Source organism: Pelophylax lessonae (assembly GCF_965119305.1).
Source record: "Pelophylax lessonae genome assembly, chromosome: 3".
NCBI lineage: Eukaryota > Metazoa > Chordata > Amphibia > Anura > Ranidae > Pelophylax > Pelophylax lessonae.
The window spans coordinates 27,518,967-27,540,380 of NC_138770.1; the positions used below are offsets into that span (position 1 = coordinate 27,518,967).

Consider the following 21,414-nt stretch of genomic DNA (forward strand, 5'->3'; position numbering starts at 1 on the left):
AGAAGTGAGATCACCATCTTGTAGAGTTCACAGGAATTGCAGCCCTGAGAAACATCTCATAATAACTATTTTACAGGGCTAAGTTCAAAACAAAGGTATACCTGAAAAATAAGATAACTCTTTTTGGTGAAGAAAATGCAAAAAATATATTATAAAGCATAAAAATATATATCAGTCCACTCATAACAAAGATGTTAAGCATAAATTACAAGGATGTAATGGTCACATAGGAATGGAGGTGGAGATCTCTCAAAATAAGAACACTTCCTTGAAGGCTTATATAAATAAAATAATTAGGGGGGCTCGTAGTTTACCGCCAATGCAGATGGCCGCTCTGTAGCTTGGCTCCAACAAAAGACAGCTCACCAGCCACACGGTGACACAAAATCCTCCACGGACATCTTCTCACAGCCCTGCTGCCCACAAGTATGTTCTCAAAGAAGAGAAAGGGCTCCTACAGGCCGGGGAAGGTGATGGATTTCTTCCCTCAGCCGCGGCGCTTCTCCTTCCAAGATGTTGCCAGCACCTCTCCTGGACACAGACACAGCGGATTGCCAAATCAAGGCTCATCATGAAGCAATCCCTCTCAGGGGATGTATGCTCACAATGCCAGTGGAGGGACTCTCTCAGGATCTTCCTCCTCCTCCTCCTGCCCAGCTAAGACCAAACTAAAGCTACAGAACACAGACGAGGAGGTGAGTGCTAGTGATACCTCTCTAGAGAACACCAGGGAGTAACAAGACTCCAATCTGGAATTCCCCACGATTAATAAACCAGTCAAAAACACAACTCTGAAGGACATGTTAGTGTCTGTTCGATCCACCATCCATGCAGACATCATGTCTCTAGAGCAGCAGTTTAAGTCTGAAGTGGCTGAAGTGTCCCAAAGAGTAACACATATTGAAAATAAGATGAGTGAATTTGCCTCCACTTTCAATGAGATGGTAGATTTACAAAAATTACAGAGATAATAAAATGCACTGGATCATATCCAAACTGCCAGATTTGGCGGACAGGTCCAGAGGCAACAACATCAAAACCCAAGGTATCCCCGAATCTGTAAAGCAGCCAGATCTGAAATCTTACTTTACCAGCATACTAACGGAAGCGCTTCCTGATGCTTCCTTAGAGGATCTAATAATTGACCATATTCAAAGTCTGCCTAAACCCAGACACATTCCTGATAATGTACCTCGGGACACCATAGTTAGAATCCACTTCTTTCATGCCAAAGAAACGCTGCTGGCATTAGCTAGAAACAAGGATACACCATGCAACAAAGACAACTGACCTCTATCACCAAACCTCTGTGTAGCGCTGCCCCCTAGAGGACTGCTGGTGATTGAAACTTATGAATTCCCCTGGGTTACCCGTAGCAACTGCTTGCAGAATTCTTAGCACTTTATGTTCTTGGCTCAGTCAACGATCAGTCTAAGAGTTGATGTTTTTGTTGTTTTTATTTTATATTGGGATGGGAGAAGGGATGAGTGGGATACACCAACACTTGAACTATTCACAAATTTAGTGGAGTTCGAACTTGGGGATGCGGCAAGGCCACGACTTCATCCTGCCACTTGAATGAATTTGTAGTAAATGTTCCTGTTTGTATTTCTCTTCAGGGTACTCCCCCAGTACCCCCCTTCTCTATACCGGCTGACACCAGTCCACTGACTACACTCTCCGGAGTGGACCCCTTCTTGGGCAGACCCCTGGGCAAGATCCTCTGTACTCGCGATACTGCTTTCCAGATTCTTACAGTGCCCCAACTCCTCAGTCAGTTCTCCTGGACCTCTGGGTTAAGCTCCACACAGTGCTGGTTCACCAGGCTGACTGCCTGTGACCATCACCAACTGCTGCAGAAGAGGAGGCAGCCGCCACCCTCCTTCTGGCACTCTGCTTCCCACCAAAGACCTCTACCTCATGTGCCCCTGGCTTTTTATACCCTGCCCCACAATGCACCAAAACAAACAGTCTGTGCCAATGCCTGGGGCTGTATCAAAAGCCTGTGTGTCATTGGCCAGGTTTCCTCCACTATCCAATGTGCCTTCCCATTGGATCAGCTGGGGACACTCCCTCAGACCAGATGAATCACACACTGGGCAGACCTAACTCACAGATCCTGCTCTCTGTTAAGCAGAGTGCAATATATAATTTACCTGCTGCTCCTCTGATAGGCAGACAGAGCCAAAAACTATACTAACTCTCTAGCACCTGACTAGGAGGGTGCTACATCAACTACAACAGACATTTTTTTAAAATTGTGCCTGCAGGGGTAGAGTATGAAGCAGGCATTCATTGAAGGCCACCATTGGTTAGCCCCAGGATACCAAGGGTGTTTCATCTGTTGTGGTTTTCTGCATCTTTGGCTCTGGATTCCAGATATTTCAATTTAGATTTTGGGGTATGTATCATAGCAGAATGATCCTGTACAGTGCCCTCTGAGTGGCCTATTCGGCATTCTGCCTCGCAGTGATGGAATTTATCCATGTCCCGGTGTATCAGGCTGATATGGGTTTGGAGTAGCTCTATGTTAGAGGTGTCGATTGGCAGCTGCTCATTGCCTGCATTACAGCATTATAGTTGTCTTCCTCCACAGCAGCCAAATCACAATCCTCGGTTTGATGTGGTGGGAAAAACAGAAAATCTGCATCACCAACATTGAAACGCAGAGTTGTCCGCAGTATGCGTAGTCTGCAGGTTACCAGAGTGCAGTCTGCCTCTTGTCATCTTCAGTGGTCAGGAAAGGGCAGAAAAACAGGTCCTCTAGTAGCAATCTTACCAATAGTATGGATATATAACTCACATGGCAGCAGAGCTCCTCTAACACCACGGCTGTCCTGGTCGCCATTTTGGACACGCTCCCCAAAGAATTGAAGATTAATAATGTATCACTTAAAGTATTTAGAGAAATCACTGCTCTGGCCTGAATGGAAATCTTTTTTTTGCTTCAGAACATTTTCCCCAGGGCAGTGCCCCTTCCCCCTTCCCATGCTATATTTTGAGAGCATCTTGCCTACCAGCTCAGAAAATGGGCATTTTTTATTCTGCTCCCTTTTTATTCAGTGGGGTTTGGCAACTGCAAAATCTTTGAAGTTCACTTAACACTGGATCAAATCCAAACTGGCAGATTTGGAGGACAGGTCCAGAGGCAACAACATCAAAACCCAAGGTATCCCCAAATCTGTAAAGCAGCCAGATCTGAAATCTTACTTTACCAGCATACTAACGGAAGCGCTTCCTGATGCTTCCTTAGAGGATCTAATAATTGACCATATTCAAAGTCTGCCTAAACCCAGACACATTCCTGATAATGTACCTCGGGACACCATAGTTAGAATCCACTTCTTTCATACCAAAGAAACGCTGCTGGCATTAGCTAGAAACAAGGATACACCATGCAACAAAGACAACTGACCTCTATCACCAAACCTCTGTGTAGCGCTGCCCCCTAGAGGACTGTTGGTGATTGAAACTTATGAATTCCCCTGGGTTACCCGTAGCAACTGCTTGCAGAATTCTTAGCACTTTATGTTCTTGGCTCATTCAACGATCAGTCTAGGAGTTGATGTTTTTGTTGTTTTTATTTTATATTGGGATGGGAGAAGGGATGAGTGGTATACTCCAACACTTGAACTATTCACAAATTTAGTGGAGTTTGGACTTGAGGATGCGGCAAGGCCACGACTTCATCCTGCCACTTGAATGAATTTGTAGTAAATGTTCCTGTTTGTATTTCTCTTCAGGGTACTCCCCCAGTACCCCCCTTCTCTATACCAGCTGACACCAGTCCACTGACTACACTCTCCGGAGTGGACCCCTTCTTGGGCAGACCCCTGGGCAAGATCCTCTGTACTCACGATACTGCTTTCCAGATTGCCTACCAGCTCAGAAAATGGGCATTTTTTATTCTGCTCCCTTTTTATTCAGTGGGGTTTGGCAACTGCAAAATCTTTGAAGTTCACTTAACCATGCTCAAACCAAACACAGGGAAGTTCAGCTCATCACCAGTAGGAAGTACATGGGTGCAGGCATCCTGACAACCAGTGACGCATCCCTGCTCATCCCATTTGGTTGTCAGCTGGGGGTTCCTGGCTGACTGGTGAATGCAAACAAAGGGGTGGTGTGGGATGTCTCCCCTCAAATTCATACCTGGCCCTTCAGGTTTAGTGTGGATTTCAAAGAGAACCGTAGACACAAAAAGAAATAAACAGCGTTGTGTCCACCAAAAATGTATACCAGGCCCAAATGTGTACTGCAGGTCACCATTACAAACAAGGCAGAAAATAATCCACATCCTTACCTACTGCAAAAATGTCTAAATAAGCCGAGAGGGGAGTGAGCAGGTAGACCACATGATATCAGCAATAAGCCCAGAAATAACTGGGAGCAGAAACACTGCACTCTATACACAGGGCTGTATATGATATACTCCTAACCACTGCACTCTATACACAGAGCTGTATATGATATACTCCTGACCACTGCACTCTATACACAGAGCTGTATATGATATACTCCTGACATTTGCAATGCACAGCCATTGTTGGCATCGGATCAGGAAGAGGAGGTAGCAACAGCCGCCACTCAGCAGTCTGACGACATTACCCAGATCAGCCCTAGGAGGTTGGTCCCCGCTGTTGCTGCCTACTCCGAGATCTCGATTATTAGTGGTGGGGAAGGTGACGTGGATGATGACGTGTCTATGGATGTCATGTGGGTGGCCACAAGAGAGGAAGAGAAGGGGAGTTCAGAGGGAGAGACGGACGAGCAGATAGGGAGGAGAGGCAGGCAGAACTTGCATTGCACAAGAGGTACAAAGCAGACTGCAAATGTATCAGGAGCGAGCCATCAACCATGTACAGTCACATCTGGCACTACCAGGATGCCGGCACATGGCTCCGCAGTGTGGGCTTTTGTTAATGTGTCCGTTGCTGACAACAGTGTTGCCATCTGCAGCCTTTGCAGTCAACACATAAGTAGCGGTAAGCCCAACACTCACCTAGGGCAACCACTTTAAGAAGGCACCTGAACTCCCATCAACGAGCCCAGTGGGAGCAACACCGTCAGAACCCACAAAGCCACACTCCAGGCTCTCACCGTCCAGCCTCTTCTCCTTCTCCTCTCATTTGTACTCCACTCCACCTTCCATGATGCCGTTGTCAAGTGGTTGTTCTGGAAAAAGGCAGGCTTCTGTGGCCCAAATGTTGCAGCGTAAAAAAAAGTGTCCGACATGTGTCCAACTACATCGGGTTAACGGCCGATGTGGATGCTCTGAGGAGTGATGAACCCCTGTACTACTGGGTGGGCACGCTTGACCTCTTGCCAGAGCTTGCACAATTTGCAATGGAAATGTTGGCTTGCCCCGTCCAGTGTCCTGTCTGAAAGGACGTTCAGCGCAGCAGGGGGGATTGTGACCGATAAGCACACTCGCCTAGCTCAAGACAGTGTAGACTACCTCACATTTATAAAAATGAATGAGGCATGGATCTCTGAGGAATTCAACACATGTGACCAGTAGACCATGTTTCATTGAAATTCCTCATGCCAGGCCACAAATATCCGCCAGACCGCCATCCACCCACACCAATTCCTGGTCCTTGGCTTCGCTACATACAACGACAAAAAAGACATTTCATGTCCATTGAATGGCAAATTTTGGGGGCCTTTCAGGGCTGATGATTATTTTTTTCTGTGAATGCCTAATGTACCTCCAGCCACCAAATACTACGTTCTTAGCTGTCAGTTAAATCCATGTGGGATAATTTTTGGGGCCTATACAGGCCGACACTTACTTCTGTATCCTGTGAATGCCTAATGTACCTCCAGCCACCAAATACTACGTTCTTAGCTGTCAGTTAAATCCATGTGGGCTAATTTTTGGGGCCTATACAGGCCAACACTTACTTCTGTATCCTGTGAATGCCTAATGTACCTCCAGCCATCAAATACTACGTTCTTAGCTGTCAGTTAAACCCATGTGGGCTAACTTTTGGGGCCTATACTGGCCGACACTTACTTCTATATCCTGTGAATGCCTAATGTACCTCAACCCACCAAATACTATATTCTTAGCTGTCAGTTAAACCCATGTGGGCTAATTTATAGGGCCTATACAGGCAGACACTTACTTCTGTATCCTGTGAATGCCTAATGTACCTCCAGCCATCAAATACTACGTTCTTAGCTGTCAGTTAAACCCATGTGGGCTAATTTTGGGGCCGTATACAGGCCGACACTTACTTCTGTATCCTGTGAATGCCTAATGTACCTCCAACCACCAAATACTACATTCTTAGCTGTCAGTTAAACCCACGTGGGCTAATTTTTGGGGCCTATACAGGCTGACACTTACTTCTGTATCCTGTGAATGCCTAATGTACCTCAAGCCACCAAATACTAAGTTCTTAGCTGTCAGTTAAACCCATGTGGGCTAATTTTGGGGGCGTATACAGGCCGACACTTACTTCTGTATCCTGTGAATGCCTAATGTACCTTCAGCCACCAAATCCTACGTTCTTAGCTGTCAGGTAAACTCATGTGGGCTAATTTTTGGGGCCTATACTGGCCGACACCTACTTCTGTATCCTGTGAATGCCTAATGTACCTTCAGCCACAGAATACTACGTTCTTAGCTGTCAGGTAAACGGATGTAGGCTAATTTTTGGGGCCTGGAATGGCCGACACTTCTTTATCCTGTGAATGCCTAATTTTTCAGACTGGAATTGAAAATCAATGGGTCTGTAAAGGTTCCGCCAAATTGTGGAATGGATACGGACCCATTTTATAGATGTGTGAATGGACCCTATATGTATTAGACGTGTATTTACCGGCTGCTGTCAGTTCTGGCTGAATTATGAAAAAAAAAAAAAAAAAACTTTTCCAATTGCAATACTTCTTTATTTACATTTTCCATGTGCTGGGACTATTTGTGCACAGCTAGTACGTTTTTTGTGGCTGCAAATATGACCTAAAAGGTTTTTAAAGTTTGCCTCCCATTAAAGTCAATAGGGCCCGCTGCGAACCCGGCCGATGTTCGTACATCACTATTGCTGACCACTGCACTCTATACACAGGGCTGTATATGACATGTTCCTGACCACTGCACTCTATACACAGGGCTGTATATGACATGTTCCTGACCACTGCACTCTATACACAGGGCTGTATATGACATGTTCCTGACCACTGCACTCTATACACAGGACTGTATATGACATGTTCCTGACCCCCGCACTCTGGTAGTTACTGATGGTGAACCTGTAGCGGCTTTTAAAGTGTCATCTATGAGCAATTTTGAGTACCAAAGATTTTCCTCCTTACACCGACACACAACTTTTATTTATGTTTAATCATTTATTTTATTATAATTTTACTTTTAACAAGACTGCAGTCATAGAATCAGGAAATAGTAAAGGAAGAAATCCAATTGGTCAGGAAAATGACTTGTCTGGAATGTGGAGGCAGAGTCGGCAATAATAGAAAATGGGGGAAAGGAGAAAATAAACCCGGATATGAAGGTGACATTTGTGTACGAGGAACACCTTAACGAATACCACTATTCTATTCTCCAGGGCCTCTGCTTTCAGAAAATATATGTTTGGGGGTTTTATCTAATCTTCAGGCCAAAAATCTGCATTTTACCACGTGTGCAAAAATAATGCAAAAACAACTCTGGTATTTATGTCCTTCAATGTGTACTGTACTCATAAATACATGGGTATGATCTCAGGGATTTGTATGAATCCCACCCCCCCCCCTCCCGACATAGGAAACTGAGGGGTCTAGGCAAAGAAGAAGTTGGGTGAGTGTGACAAGCATGTGTCCAGCCGTGACAAATTCTTGCCATATTCTAATAAACACAGTGATTTCCTATAATCGTCAGCTCCAACTAGTGGCCATAATGAGGTATTAGTTCCAAAATACCTCAATCAGAAAAAAGTTCAATACTGCATTATGGCCACTAGATGGACCCAATGACCATAGGAAATCCCTGAATTACATAAAACAAGACCAACATTTGTCATGAAAGAATTAATGCTTGTCATATTTTTTCATCTGTTTTATAAAAACGAAACATGTGAAGTGGTAACTATTGAGCCAATCGCTTCATCAAACCACACATAATATCTCCCTTCAAAGGGAAAACAGAAATTATTTACAGAATATCAAACAGTATAAATATTTTCCAACAAATAATCTCCACCCAGACAAGATATGTAGAAATATAAAGACAAGCGGTGTTACCTCTCGTGCCGCACTTCGCCAAGCCACCCAAACCCACAAAGGAAAGAAGTTCTCACCTAGTTTATCTCCAAGTTCTCCTTCCCTCTTGTTGGGGGATGGGAGAAGGATGGACTGAAGACAGAGAGACACGCTTGGGGGTCACCACTGGTAAGTAGAGCCTTGAAATGAACAACATCAACTTCAGAATTTATGTCTTGTCTGTGTAAAGTTTACTGATAAAGATATATGGGATCTCACAGCTTCTAGCTCTATAACCCGCTATATCATTATCAGTAACCGTCACACAGACAAGCAAGACATTCTGAAGGTGAATCCTTCATTTCACGGCTCTACTTACCACTCTACACCCCAAAATGTACTCAGCCAATGAAAAACAAAAACGGTACAACACTTCATCCATGTCGCTGATCATCTCTCATCTCCTTATCAACTGTTTCTTACATGAAAATCAGCCATGGAGTATATCTAAGGTGTATATCAGGGTGTGCTTCTTCCCCACATATCCAGCAACATTCATAAAGAAGACATTTCCGGCACTCAAGGCACTAATACACCTCGAGGGTTGTGTGGGATCCCTGATGTACAGGAAGACAGGACTTCATTGAGGAACAATTCCCTCACTCAGGAGAAGAAATTGGCTTCTCCCCCGTGTGAGTTCTCTGATGTCTGTAAAGAGTGGACTTCTGTGAAAAACATTTCCCGCACTCAGGACAGGAATACGGCTTCTCTCTTATGTGAGATTTCTGATGTATGTAAAGATTGGACTTCTGTGAAAAACATTTCCCACACTCAGCACAGGAAAACGGCTTCTCCCCCGTGTGAGTTCTCTGATGTCTGTAAAGAGAGGACATCTGTGAAAAAGATTTCCCGCACTCAGGACAGGAATACGGCTTCTCTCTTATGTGAGATCTCTGATGTATGTAAAGAGAGGACTTGACTGAAAAACATTTCCCGCACTCAGCACAGCAAAATGGCTTCGCCCCCGTGTGAGACCTACGATGTGTGTAAAGAGAGGACATCTGTGAAAAAGATTTCCCGCACTCAGGACAGGAAAACGGCTTCTCCCCTGTGTGAGACCTCTGATGTTTGTAAAGAGAGGACTTCTGTGAAAAAGATTTCCCGCACTCAGGACAGAAAAATGGCTTCTCCCCCGTGTGAGATCTTTGATGTGTGCAAAGATGAGACTTTTGTGAAAAACGTTTCCCGCACTCAGAACAGCAATACGGCTTCTGCCCCGAGTGAGATCTCTGATGTTTGTTAAGAGTGGACTTCTGTGAAAAACATTTCCCGCACTCAGGACAGGAATACGGCTTCTCCCCCATGTGAGATCTTTGATGTGTGTAAAGATGAGACTTTTGTGAAAAACTTTTCCCGCACTCAGAACAGCAATACGGCTTCTGCCCCGAGTGAGATCTCTGATGTTTGTTAAGAGTGGACCTCTGTGAAAAACATTTCCTGCACTCAGGACAGGAGTACGGTTTTTCTCCTGTGTGAGATCTTTTATGCACATTAAGACCATAGTTAGAACAGAAACACTTCCCACACTCAGGACAGGAAAACCTCTTATCTGTTGGAAGGACAGCGCCGTCCCTCACAGTCTGAGGTTCCTCAGGATAAGAGGAATACAATGTTTCGGCACTGTCCCTCACGGTCTGAGGTTCCTCAGGATAAGAGGAATACGATGGTCCGGCACTGTCCCTCACAGTCTGAGGTTCCTCAGGATAAGAGGAATACGATGGTCCGGCACCATCCCTCAGAGTCTGAGGTTCCTCAGGATAAGAGGAATACGATGGTCCATCTACACTTTGTGGTGCCGGATGGACATTTGAGGTAGCCGGGTTTTCTCTTGGACTATACTGTGTGATGTCCTCATCTTCTACTTTACAGTCTGGAGACAAAGTGAGACAATCCTCTGAGGTTTTCCTCATCTCCCGTCCATCTACTAAAATAGAAATACAAAGATTATTACTAGACATCAGCAGATTGGTTCCCCTAAACCAGGACTCCGCCCACATCAGACAGCTTTGTCTCTGAGGATCTTACAATTCCACCCTCAAGGTAACTAGTAAATGGTAGAGGGTGACTAGGTGTCCCAGGAACCACGCATCAAGTCAAGACCTGCTGTATGATAGTAAATGGCAGTCTCAGTCTGGACCTACGCCAGGTCACGCCTTGATGTGTGGAACACCTACTCACTATCTACCGATATAAAATGTCCAGCTGGTAGAAAATGGGTGTAACAAAAGAGAATCCATATTATGTGTATATATAGCAGTGGGTAGATGAGAGACAAAGCAGAAGTCAGGACTATGTAATGTACAACATAGAGTATATAGTGCAGGGGTCAGGAGTATGTAATGTACAACATAGAGTATATAGTGCAGTGGTCAGGAGTATGTAATGTACAACATAGAGTATATAGTGCAGGGGTCAGGGGTCTGTAATGTACTACAACATAGAGTATATAGTGCAGGGGTCAGGAGTATGTAATGTACAGCATAGAGTATATAGTGCAGGGGTCAGGAGTATGTAATGTACAGCATAGAGTATATAATGCAGGGGTCAGGAGTATGTAATGTACAACATAGAGTATATAGTGTGGGGGTCAGGAGTATGTAATGTACAACATAGAGTATATAGTGCAGGGGTCAGGAGTATGTAATGTACAATATAAATTATACAGTGTAAGGGTCAGGACTCATAAGTCAGGCACAGCCAGAGAACATAAAAGAAAAAGGAGGCGCAAACAACTAGTGCATTACCCGTGTTCACTGTTTATAAAATTTTATTAAAATGCCAAATGCATACTCACAGACATGAATATAATTAAAATTGTGTTACAAGAATCCATCACACATGAACTGGAACATGTCCTTGAAGATAGGACCGCTAACGCGTTTCGGGAGTCAAGCTCCCTTCCTCAGAGTTGGTCATACCAGTAGTAGATCATAATATATATTAGCTTCAGTTAAGCCGGTTCATCCCCCTTCCACCCCCAGAGGGAGTGGGCGGGACCATCCAGTGCACCAAATTAATGGTTTTAGATGTTTCTATATCTTTTAGCTGTACATGCATAGGTTACTTGAGTTATGCAATATTATTATTATTTTTTATCATTATTTTTAATTAAGGAAAGCCTATTAAGGAAATCCAGCATCCCTATTCCAGGGTCATATACCAGCAAAAAGCGCCTGTAATGGTGCAATGAGGTGAGCGGCCATTGCACCTAAATGATTTCTGCTCACTTCGGATCACATCACTGGAACTTCACCAAATTATTTTAAAGAGAAATCACCAATTGTCACTTTATTTATTTGAGCACCTTGAACTTTATTTGATCACTAACAGTCACATCAATTATTACACAAGGACTTTATTTATATTTATTTATCATCTATTTATTTATTCATTATTGATTTATCCTTATTGAGAGATAAAATTTCACTATCACGGACTTTCAACACTTATCTGCACTTCTAAATTTTTGTATTTTACAGATATCTATTTATTTTAATATTGTATGATTTTTAGATATAGATTTTATACATTAGTTTATACACTTAGATTAATATTGGAACACGTGGATTCATCACTCATACATCATTTATTCATCTAATTCAAGTCCTATTGTTTTTATTTTACGTTTTATTCAGGATTTTTATAGCATGATGCAAAGTCAGCTCTCCTAGAACCTTTGAGATTTCATTCCATTAGCGCTGATTCATTTTGTGAATAATATAACAAAATAATACTTCCGGATCAGGATTGGCAGATACCTTATAACAAAACTTACTAAACGGTAAATTTAGCACTGCAGATATGCCAGTGCCACCCCCTTTCGCTGATGTCACTCTTCTAAATCCTGCTGCTGGACATCCAATAGGAAATGTCCACATCACACAGCCAGTGATGTGGATACCGAAAGAAAGACAAACCCCCCCCCCCCCATAAACAGAAGAAGAATGCCTGCAACTGAAGAATTAGATGAGTAAAAGCTTTTATTTCTCCAATTGAAGTGATTGAGGGAGGGTCAGAAGCCTGGAGAGTAGCATTAACATGCAACATAGTAGCGACGGCCCGGATCGGCCCATGGGTCTGCTAAATGTTACCGATCCCCGATCCAGCTATTTTGCCAGTATCGGGGCCGATATCCGATCCGAATATCCCTATTAATGACCCACCTGTGCTGATCTCTGTAGGAGTGTCCTCCTCTATAAATGTCCCCGTTATTCCATCCTCCTCCATAGACTGCTGATCATCCCTCACATACCTCTCTTCTTCTTCTGCTTTAACCTCAAATTCTATATCGATTGGATCTCCACTCTAAATCAAGAAAATAATAGAAGAGGTCATCTGTAAAACATATGCTTCAATATTGTGACATCACATTTAAAAATATCACTTCAATGAGTCCATGTTCTAGATGCTCCGTCCCACCAACCTTGTAACATTGAGGGATGGTGTGACCTTCCTGTGTGGAATCCCGGGAATACAGAGGACGGGGACATCTCTCTGGTGGGTTCCTGGTATTAGGTGGCTCCATCATATCCTTCTGTCCTTCTGAAAACTTCTCCATCACTCCATACTCCTCATCCTCCTCTTCATACTCTTCTTTAACAACAATATTATAATCCCCGAGGTTTCCACTCTGAATATATAATAAAAATGACATCAATGGTAATAATGCAGATAATGTACAGATCCTAATGATACTATCAGTGATTGTTCCTCATCTACCTGATGATGGTGAGGGATGGTGTGACCTTCCTGTGTGGAATCCCGGGAATACAGAGGACGGGGACATCTCTCTGGTGGGTTCCCATTACTGGATCCATCTGTAGGAAACACACACACTGACTGAATACATTGTTTCTATGTGTTTATCAGATGATGGGGGATCTAGGTGGACCCTCCGTACTGCTCTCTCCTTTACAATAAAGTCTCCTCTTACCCGGTGATGTGAGGGGCGGCGGATTCTCCATCATGACGTCCTTGTAGAGATCCTTGTGTCCTTCTAAATACTCCCACTCCTACATGGAGAAATAGACAGTGACATCCTGACACCTTATAGGAACCTGACACACACAATGATACAGTCACCATCCAGACACATCCCTTGTCTGTTACTGGATAATAGTTAGTGAGGTTGAAAAAAGACATCAGTCCATCCAGTTCAACCTATGATGTGTGTGTGTGTTTGCTGTTAACCGTACATTGTATACCCTGTATGTTGTGGTCTTTAAGGTGCCCATCTAATAGTTTTTTGAAACTATCGATGCTCTCTGCTGATACCACTGTTTGCGGAAGAGAATTCCACATCCTTACTGCTCTAACAGTAAAGAACCCCTTACGTATTTTAAGGTTAAACCGCCTTTTCTCTAGTTTTAGTGAGTGGCCACGTGTCTTATTGTATTCCCTTTCTCTGAATAGGTTTTTCCATATGCTCGGTTCACCAGTACAGTATTTGTACACTGATATCATATCCCCCCTCAATCGTCTCTTCTCCAGAGAGAATAGGTTCAGTGCTTGTAGTCTTTCCTCATAGCTAATGTCCTCCATTCCCCTTATTATTTTTGTTGCCCTTCTCTGGACTTTCTCCAGTTCCAGCACATTCTTCCTGAGGACCGGTGCCCAGAACTGGACGGAATATTCCAGATGTGGCTGGGCCAGAGTCCTGTAGAGCGGGAGAATAATCTCTTTATTTCTGGAGTGAATCCCCTTTTTTATACATCCCAGGACTGGCCAAGCATGTCTCCAGGTCTACACCCTATTAGGCATCTGTTGGATATCCTCAAACGGAAGGTGGAGGAGCGCAAGGTCTCTAACATCCACCAGCTCCGTGATGACATCGTGGAGGAGTGGAAGAGGACTCCAGTGGCAACCTGTGAAGCTCCGGTGAACTCCATGCCCAAGAGGGTTAAGGCAGTGCAGGAAAATAATGGTGGACACACAAAATATTGACACTTTGGGCCCAGTTCGGACACTTAGGGGTGTACTCACTTTTGTTGCCAGCGGTTTAGACAATAATGACTGTGTTTTGAGTTATTTTGAGGGGACAGCAAATTTACACTGTTATACAAGCTGTACACTCACTACTTTACATTGTAGCAAAGTGTCCAGTGTAGAGTGGGAGAATAATCTCTTTATTTCTGGAGTGATTCCCCTTTTTTATACATCCCAGTATTCTGTTGGCTTTGCTTGCAGCGGCTTGGCATTGCATGCCACTGCCAAGCCTGTTGTCTACCAGTACCCCCAGGTCCTTTTCCATCTTAGACTCACCCAGAGGTCCCCCCCCCCCCCCCCCAGTGAGTAGCTTGCTTTCTGGTTTCTGGCACCCAGGTGCATTACTTTACATTTTTCAACATTAAACCTCATCTGCCATGTAGTTGCCCACCCCATTATTTTGTTCAGGTCCGCTTGTAAGGTTTCCACATCCTGCCCAGAAGATATTGGCATGCTTAGTTTAGTATCATCCGCAAATACTGAGATTTTACTCGATATCCCCTCCTCTAGATCATTTATGAATACATTAAACAGGATTTGGCCCCAGGACAGAACCCTGGGGGACCCCACTTTCCACACCCGCCCAATCCGAGTACTCCCCATTAATCACCACCCTTTGCAACCTCCCCGGGAGCCAGTTCTCTATCCAGGTACTGTCATGGTCTTACCTTCTTGCTGTTCTCCTTCGTTTGACATGTGCTGGCGGCCATCTTGGTTTCTGGGTTTCTTGTAGCCTCCCACCCTGCGGCTCCTCCTTCCCACTGGGTGGAGCTGGATGCCTAGCTCATATATATATAGGAGGTCTGTGGCTTCAGTTCCCTGCTTGGTCCTCCTGTGTTCACATGCTTCTAAGACTGCTGCTGCTTCTGGTTCCTGTTCCTGGCTTCGTCTGACTACCCTGCTGGTTCCTGATCCTGGCTTCGTCTGACTACCCTGCTGGTTCCTGATCCTGGCTTCGTCTGACTACCCTGTTGGTTCCTGACCCCTGGCTTCGCAAAAGACTCTGCATCAGTTTCGCCATCCGTTTGGACTTTTGCTTTACAGCTTGTTTTTCAATAAAGCTTTCTTATTTTCACTTATCTGTTGTTGTACGTCTGGTTCATGGTTCCGTGACATTAGGACCAAGCCATGAATTCTGACGGTACAGGGCCATCCTCGCTACCCACGCTGGTTGCCAGACTTGATCAGCAGGATCACCTGTTGGGTCAGTTCGCCGTGGCGTTGCAAACCCTGCTTGAACGCACGGCTCATTTCGCTCCCGTTGCCGATGGGTCGGTTGTCGCTCCTGGGCCCGCTCCTACTGCCGCTCCGGTTGTTGCGCCAGAGTCTACCCCGACACCTGTTGTTGCGCCTGCGGTGTTTCGGGGTATGTCCGGTTCTGCCCCCCTTCCACAGCGCTTTGGGGGAGAGCCAACTCAGTGCCGAGGTTTCCTTAACCAGGTGGGCATTTATTTCGAGTTGCTGCCACATGCCTTTCCTACTGAGAGATCAAAGGTGGGCTTCTTAATCTCGCTGCTCTCGGACAAGGCCTTGGCCTGGGCCAGCCCTTTATGGGAGAACAACAATCCGGTGGTTGCCGAGTTTTCCGGTTTTGTTGCTTCTCTTCGGAAGGTATTCGATGTGCCGGCTCGTGCTGCCTCTGCTGCGAAGCTCCTTATGTCCATCAGACAGGGTTCACGATCCGTAGCTGAATACGCCATTGAGTTTCGTACCCTGGCAGCAGAGGTGGGCTGGAATAATGAGGCTCTGGTCGCTGCTTTCTCTCATGGTCTCTCGGATGCCTTGAAGGATGAGGTTGCAGCTAAGGACCTACCAGTGGAGCTCGAGTCTCTTATTTCTTTCCTGATTTTGATTGACACCAGACTCAGGGAGAGACCTTCCTTTCAGGAGAGTCTGCGGAGGCCTCCTAACAGATTGGCGCCTACCTTTGTTGTCCCACCCGTGCCTCCCTCTCCTCCCACGCCTCCTGGGGATGACTTGTCTGGGGGTGAACCCATGCAGCTGGGGTTTGCTCGCCTGTCCGAGGGGGAGAGGGTACTCCGGAGACGCGAGGGCCGATGCATGTACTGTGGTCTCGGTGGGCATTTTTGGTTGGCATGTCCGAACCGTCCGGGAAATGCTCGCACCTGAGATCCTGTCGGGGGCAGATCTTGGGTGGAGTCTCCTCGTCCCCGGTTTCCCGTGTTGACAAACCACTGATCACTGTTGTCCTCTCCTGGGTCGGGGGCTCGGTGACGACCCAGGCGTTGGTGGACTCTGGTGCTGGTGGTTTGTTCATTGATAGTGTGTTCGCTGCCGCCAATTCCATTCCTCTGCAGGCTCGAGGTTCTCCTCTGGCTCTTGAGGCGATAGACGGCAGACCCCTTCTGCCGCCACACGTGACTCATGAGACCCTTCCAGTGGGGTTAGCCATTGGTGCAGTCCACAGAGAGTCGGTCTGCTTCCAGGTTATTTCGTCTCCACACTACTCGGTGGTCTTGGGGTACCCCTGGCTCCAGAAGCATAATCCGATTTTCGATTGGAGATCGGCCGAGATCCTCACGTGGTCACCGCAGTGTGGGGCTAGTTGCATCCATGGGCCTGTCAAGTTGCTGTGTACTTCCTCGGACTCTCTGTTGCCCCCTGAATACGAGGAGTACCGGGATGTATTCGATAAGGTGCGCGCGGTTGCCCTACCTCCGCACCGCCCATACGATTGTGCCATCGAGTTACAATCTGGTGCCGTTCCCCCTCGTGGCAAAGTCTATCCACTGTCGGTAGCGGAGAATGAGGCCATGGAGGAGTACGTGAGGGAGGCGCTTTCACGCGGACACATTCGCAAATCCTCGTCCCCGGCAGGGGCTGGATTTTTCTTTGTGAAAAAGAAGGGCGGTGAGTTGAGGCCTTGCATCGATTACAGGGGTCTCAATCGCATCACGATCAAGAACGCTTACCCGATACCCTTGATTTCCGAGCTGTTCGATCGCCTTAAAGGGGCCACGGTCTTTACCAAACTCGACCTGAGGGCGGCATATAACCTCGTAAGGATCAAGGCGGGCGATGAGTGGAAGACCGCGTTTAACACCAGGACCGGTCATTATGAATCCTTGGTTATGCCCTTTGGGCTGTGCAATGCGCCCGCAGTCTTTCAGGAATTCATCAACGATGTTTTCCGTGACCTGTTGCAGCAGTGTGTGGTGGTCTATTTGGATGACATCTTGGTATATTCTGAGTCCATGGAGACCCACATTCTGGATGTCAAACGAGTGTTGCAACGGTTACGAGAGAACAAGCTGTTCGGTAAGCTTGAGAAATGCGAATTTCACCGATCCCAGGTAACCTTCTTAGGTTACATCATTCCCGCTGAGGGGTTCTCCATGGATCCTGAGAAGGTTTCGGCTGTCTTACAGTGGCCCCAGCCCAGTGGTCTTCGCTCCCTGCAGCGCTTTTTGGGCTTCGCCAATTATTATCGGAAGTTCATCAGGGACTTTTCCATGCTAGCCAAGCCTCTCACGGATCTGACCAGGAAGGGCAGTAATTCCCAGGTCTGGCCGCCCGAGGCCATCCGAGCTTTTGAGGCTCTAAAGTCCGCCTTTGTGTCAGCTCCGATTCTGTCGCATCCCAACCCTGGGTTGCCCTTTGTCCTCGAGGTGGACGCATCTGAGACGGGAGTAGGCGCCCTTCTGTCTCAGCGTAGAACACCAGAGGGTCCTCTGCTTCCTTGTGGGTTTTACTCCCGGAAACTGTCTTCCGCGGAGTGCAACTACCAGATTGGTGACAGGGAGTTATTGGCCATCGTGCAGGCTCTTAAAGAATGGAGGCACTTGCTCGAGGGTTCGGTGGTTCCGGTCCTCATCCTGACGGACCACAAGAATCTGACCTACCTCTCTGAGGCCAAGAGATTGACTCCACGTCAGGCCAGATGGGCTCTGTTCTTGTCACGTTTTAATTACGTGGTCTCCTACCTACCCGGTTCCAAGAACATCAGGGCGGATGCCTTATCACGGCAGTACTCCGACCTGTCCAGGGAGGAGTCTATTCCGACTTCGGTCATACCTCCGAATCAGATCCTGGCCGCCATTCGCACCAGCCTGACCTCTCCCCTGGGTGAGCAGATTTTGGCGGCTCAATCTGGTGCTCCCTCTGGGAGACCCAACGGCAGATGTTTTGTGCCTGAGGAGTTGCGCACTCGGTTGTTGCGAACCTACCATAACTCCAAGACCGCGGGGCATCCTGGAAAGAATCAGCTGTCCTGGGCTGTTTCACGTCTGTTCTGGTGGCCTTCCCTACGTTCCGACATCGCCGCATATGTAGCGGCATGCTCCGTTTGTGCCCAGAGTAAGTCTCCTCGGCACCTTCCGTTGGGCCTTCTGCAACCCTTAGCCACCGGGGAGCGCCCATGGTCACACCTGGGGATGGATTTCATTGTGGACCTCCCTGCATCCCGAGGCCATACGGTCATTCTCATGATTGTGGATCGGTTTTCCAAAATGTGCCACTGTGTTCCTCTCAAGAAGTTACCCTCTGCACAGGAGTTGGCCACGATTTTTGCCAGGGAGGTCTTCCGGTTGCACGGTTTGCCCAAGGAGATTGTGTCGGATCGGGGGAGTCAGTTTGTGTCCAGGTTCTGGCGCGCCTTTTGCTCCCAGTTGGGGATTCATCTCTCCTTCTCCTCGGCCTACCACCCTCAGTCCAATGGGGCCGCAGAACGATCCAATCAGGCCTTGGAGCAATTCCTTCGTTGCTATGTCTCCGATCACCAAGACAATTGGGTTGACCTCCTGCCTTGGGCTGAGTTTGCCAGGAACACGGCGGTGAACTCTTCCTCTGGGACGTCTCCCTTCATGGCCAACTATGGGTTCCAACCTGCCGTGTTACCGGAGGTATTCTCTCCCCAGGATATTCCGGCTGTGGAGGATCACCTTTCCGTCCTACGTGCTTCTTGGGTACAGATCCAGAGGTCCCTTGAGGTCTCTGCGCAGCGCCAGAGACTCCAGGCTGATCGCAGACGAGCGCCTGCTCCTTCCTACCAGGCCGGAGACCGTGTATGGTTGTCCACCCGCAACCTCAACCTTCGAGTGCCCACTCCCAAGCTGGCGCCTCGCTTTGTTGGTCCCTTCCGAGTGCTTCGCAGGGTAAACCCGGTAGCCTATGCCCTTGCGCTTCCTCCTGGCATGCGGATCTCCAACGTGTTTCATGTCTCCCTGTTGAAGCCACTGGTGTGTAATCGTTTCACTTCCTCGGTTCCTCGGCCTCGTCCGTTCCGAGTGGGCAATCGTGAGGAGTATGAGGTGAGCAATATCCTGGACTCACGCCTGGTCCGCGGTCGGGTGCAGTTTTTGGTTCATTGGCGTGGTTATGGTCCAGAGGAGCGTTCCTGGGTTCCCTCCGCAGATGTCCATGCTCCTGCCTTGCTCCGAGCCTTCCACGCACGCTTCCCTCAGAAACCGTTCTTTACCCCTGCTGTTCTCCTTCGTTTGACATGTGCTGGCGGCCATCTTGGTTTCTGGGTTTCTTGTAGCCTCCCACCCTGCGGCTCCTCCTTCCCACTGGGTGGAGCTGGATGCCTAGCTCATATATATATAGGAGGTCTGTGGCTTCAGTTCCCTGCTTGGTCCTCCTGTGTTCACATGCTTCTAAGACTGCTGCTGCTTCTGGTTCCTGTTCCTGGCTTCGTCTGACTACCCTGCTGGTTCCTGATCCTGGCTTCGTCTGACTACCCTGCTGGTTCCTGATCCTGGCTTCGTCTGACTACCCTGTTGGTTCCTGACCCCTGGCTTCGCAAAAGACTCTGCATCAGTTTCGCCATCCGTTTGGACTTTTGCTTTACAGCTTGTTTTTCAATAAAGCTTTCTTATTTTCACTTATCTGTTGTTGTACGTCTGGTTCATGGTTCCGTGACAGGTACTCACCTTATGGTCCATACCTACCTTCCTTAGTTTGAACAGTAAGCGTTTGTGGGGAATGGTGTCAAAGGCCTTTGCCAAGTCCAGGTACACCACATCCACAGGCCTTCCTTTATCTAGGTGGCAGCTCCCTTCATCATCGAAGGTTAATAGATTGGTTTGGCAAGAACGATTTTTCATGAATCCATGCTGATTACTACTAATAATACCGTTTTCATTACTAAAGTCTTGTATATGGTCCCTTAACACCCCCTCCAAAATCTTGCAGACTACTGATGTTAGGCTGACCGGCCTATAGTTAGGCTGACCGGCTTTTTTCCAATCAGCTGGCACAATACCCGTCTGTAAACTATCCTTAAAGATCAAGAATAATGGTCTGGCAATCACCTGGCTGAGCTCTTTAAGAACCCTCGGGTGCAAGCCATCCGGTCCCGGTGATTTATTTATGTTAACCACTTAAGCCCCAGAAGATTTTACCCCCTTCCTGACCAGGGCCTATTTTGCGATTCGGCACTGCACGACTAACGGACAATTGCGCGGTCGTGCGACGCTGTACCTAAACAAATTTGACGTCCTTTTTTTCCCACAAACAGAGCTTTCTTTTGGTGGTATTTGATAACCTGTGTGATTTTTTGATCATGCGCTATAAACAAAAAAAGAGCAACAATTTTGCAAAAATAACAATATATTTCACAATTTTTTATATGAAATTCCCCTCCAAAAAAATGTAAAAATCTAAATTTTTTAACATTTTTGGCCAATTTGTTTTCTGCTACATGTGCTTGGTAAGAAAATCACAATAAGCGTATTTTGATTGGTTTGTGCAAAAGTTATTGCGTTTACTAACTAAGGTAAAGATTTTTTTTTTTTTTTTAACGAGTAATGGCGGCGATCTGCGATTTTTTTTGCGGGACTGAGACATTGCGGCGGACAGATCGGACCCTTGACTGACATTTTTGGGGGTACCAGGGACATTACTACAGTAATCAGTGCTATACATATGCACTGTTACTGTAAAAATGCAACTGGCAGGGAAGGGGTTAACTTTATTGGGGAAGGAGGGGTTAAGTGTGTCCCTAGGAGCGTGCGTCTAACTGTGAATTGACATGGCTACTGGTGTAAGAACAGAGATCAACGGTCCTACATAGTAGAACCATATAATCTCCATTTTTACACAGGGGAGAATGACAGGCGGCTTTGTTTACATTAGCCGCCTGCCTTTCTCCCTTCATGGCGGACGATCGCAAGTGACCGGCGGACATCGGGTCCGCCGGTCACATGC

At 46.7% G+C, this 21,414-nt stretch overlaps 2 protein-coding genes across 2 annotated transcripts in view; both read right to left on the reverse strand.

Annotated features, from left to right (window-relative positions):
* Positions 1 to 21,414, reverse strand: part of LOC309550260 (uncharacterized protein) — a gene marked incomplete at both ends in the record, with an annotated part of 1,652,360 nt that overhangs the window by 1,463,649 nt on the left and 167,297 nt on the right. Inside the window, one exon of the mRNA XM_082250668.1 lies at positions 12,982 to 13,079. Within this exon, the coding sequence (XP_082106794.1) occupies positions 12,982 to 13,079 (98 nt within the window). The remainder of the gene's footprint in view (positions 1 to 12,981; positions 13,080 to 21,414) is intronic.
* LOC309549843 (uncharacterized protein) lies at positions 602 to 11,062 on the reverse strand (the record flags this gene model as incomplete). The annotated part of the gene is made up of 3 exons (XM_082250342.1): positions 602 to 749; positions 9,118 to 9,641; positions 11,057 to 11,062. The coding sequence occupies 3 exons, from the start codon at positions 11,060 to 11,062 to the stop codon at positions 602 to 604; spliced, it is 678 nt and encodes a 225-aa protein (XP_082106468.1).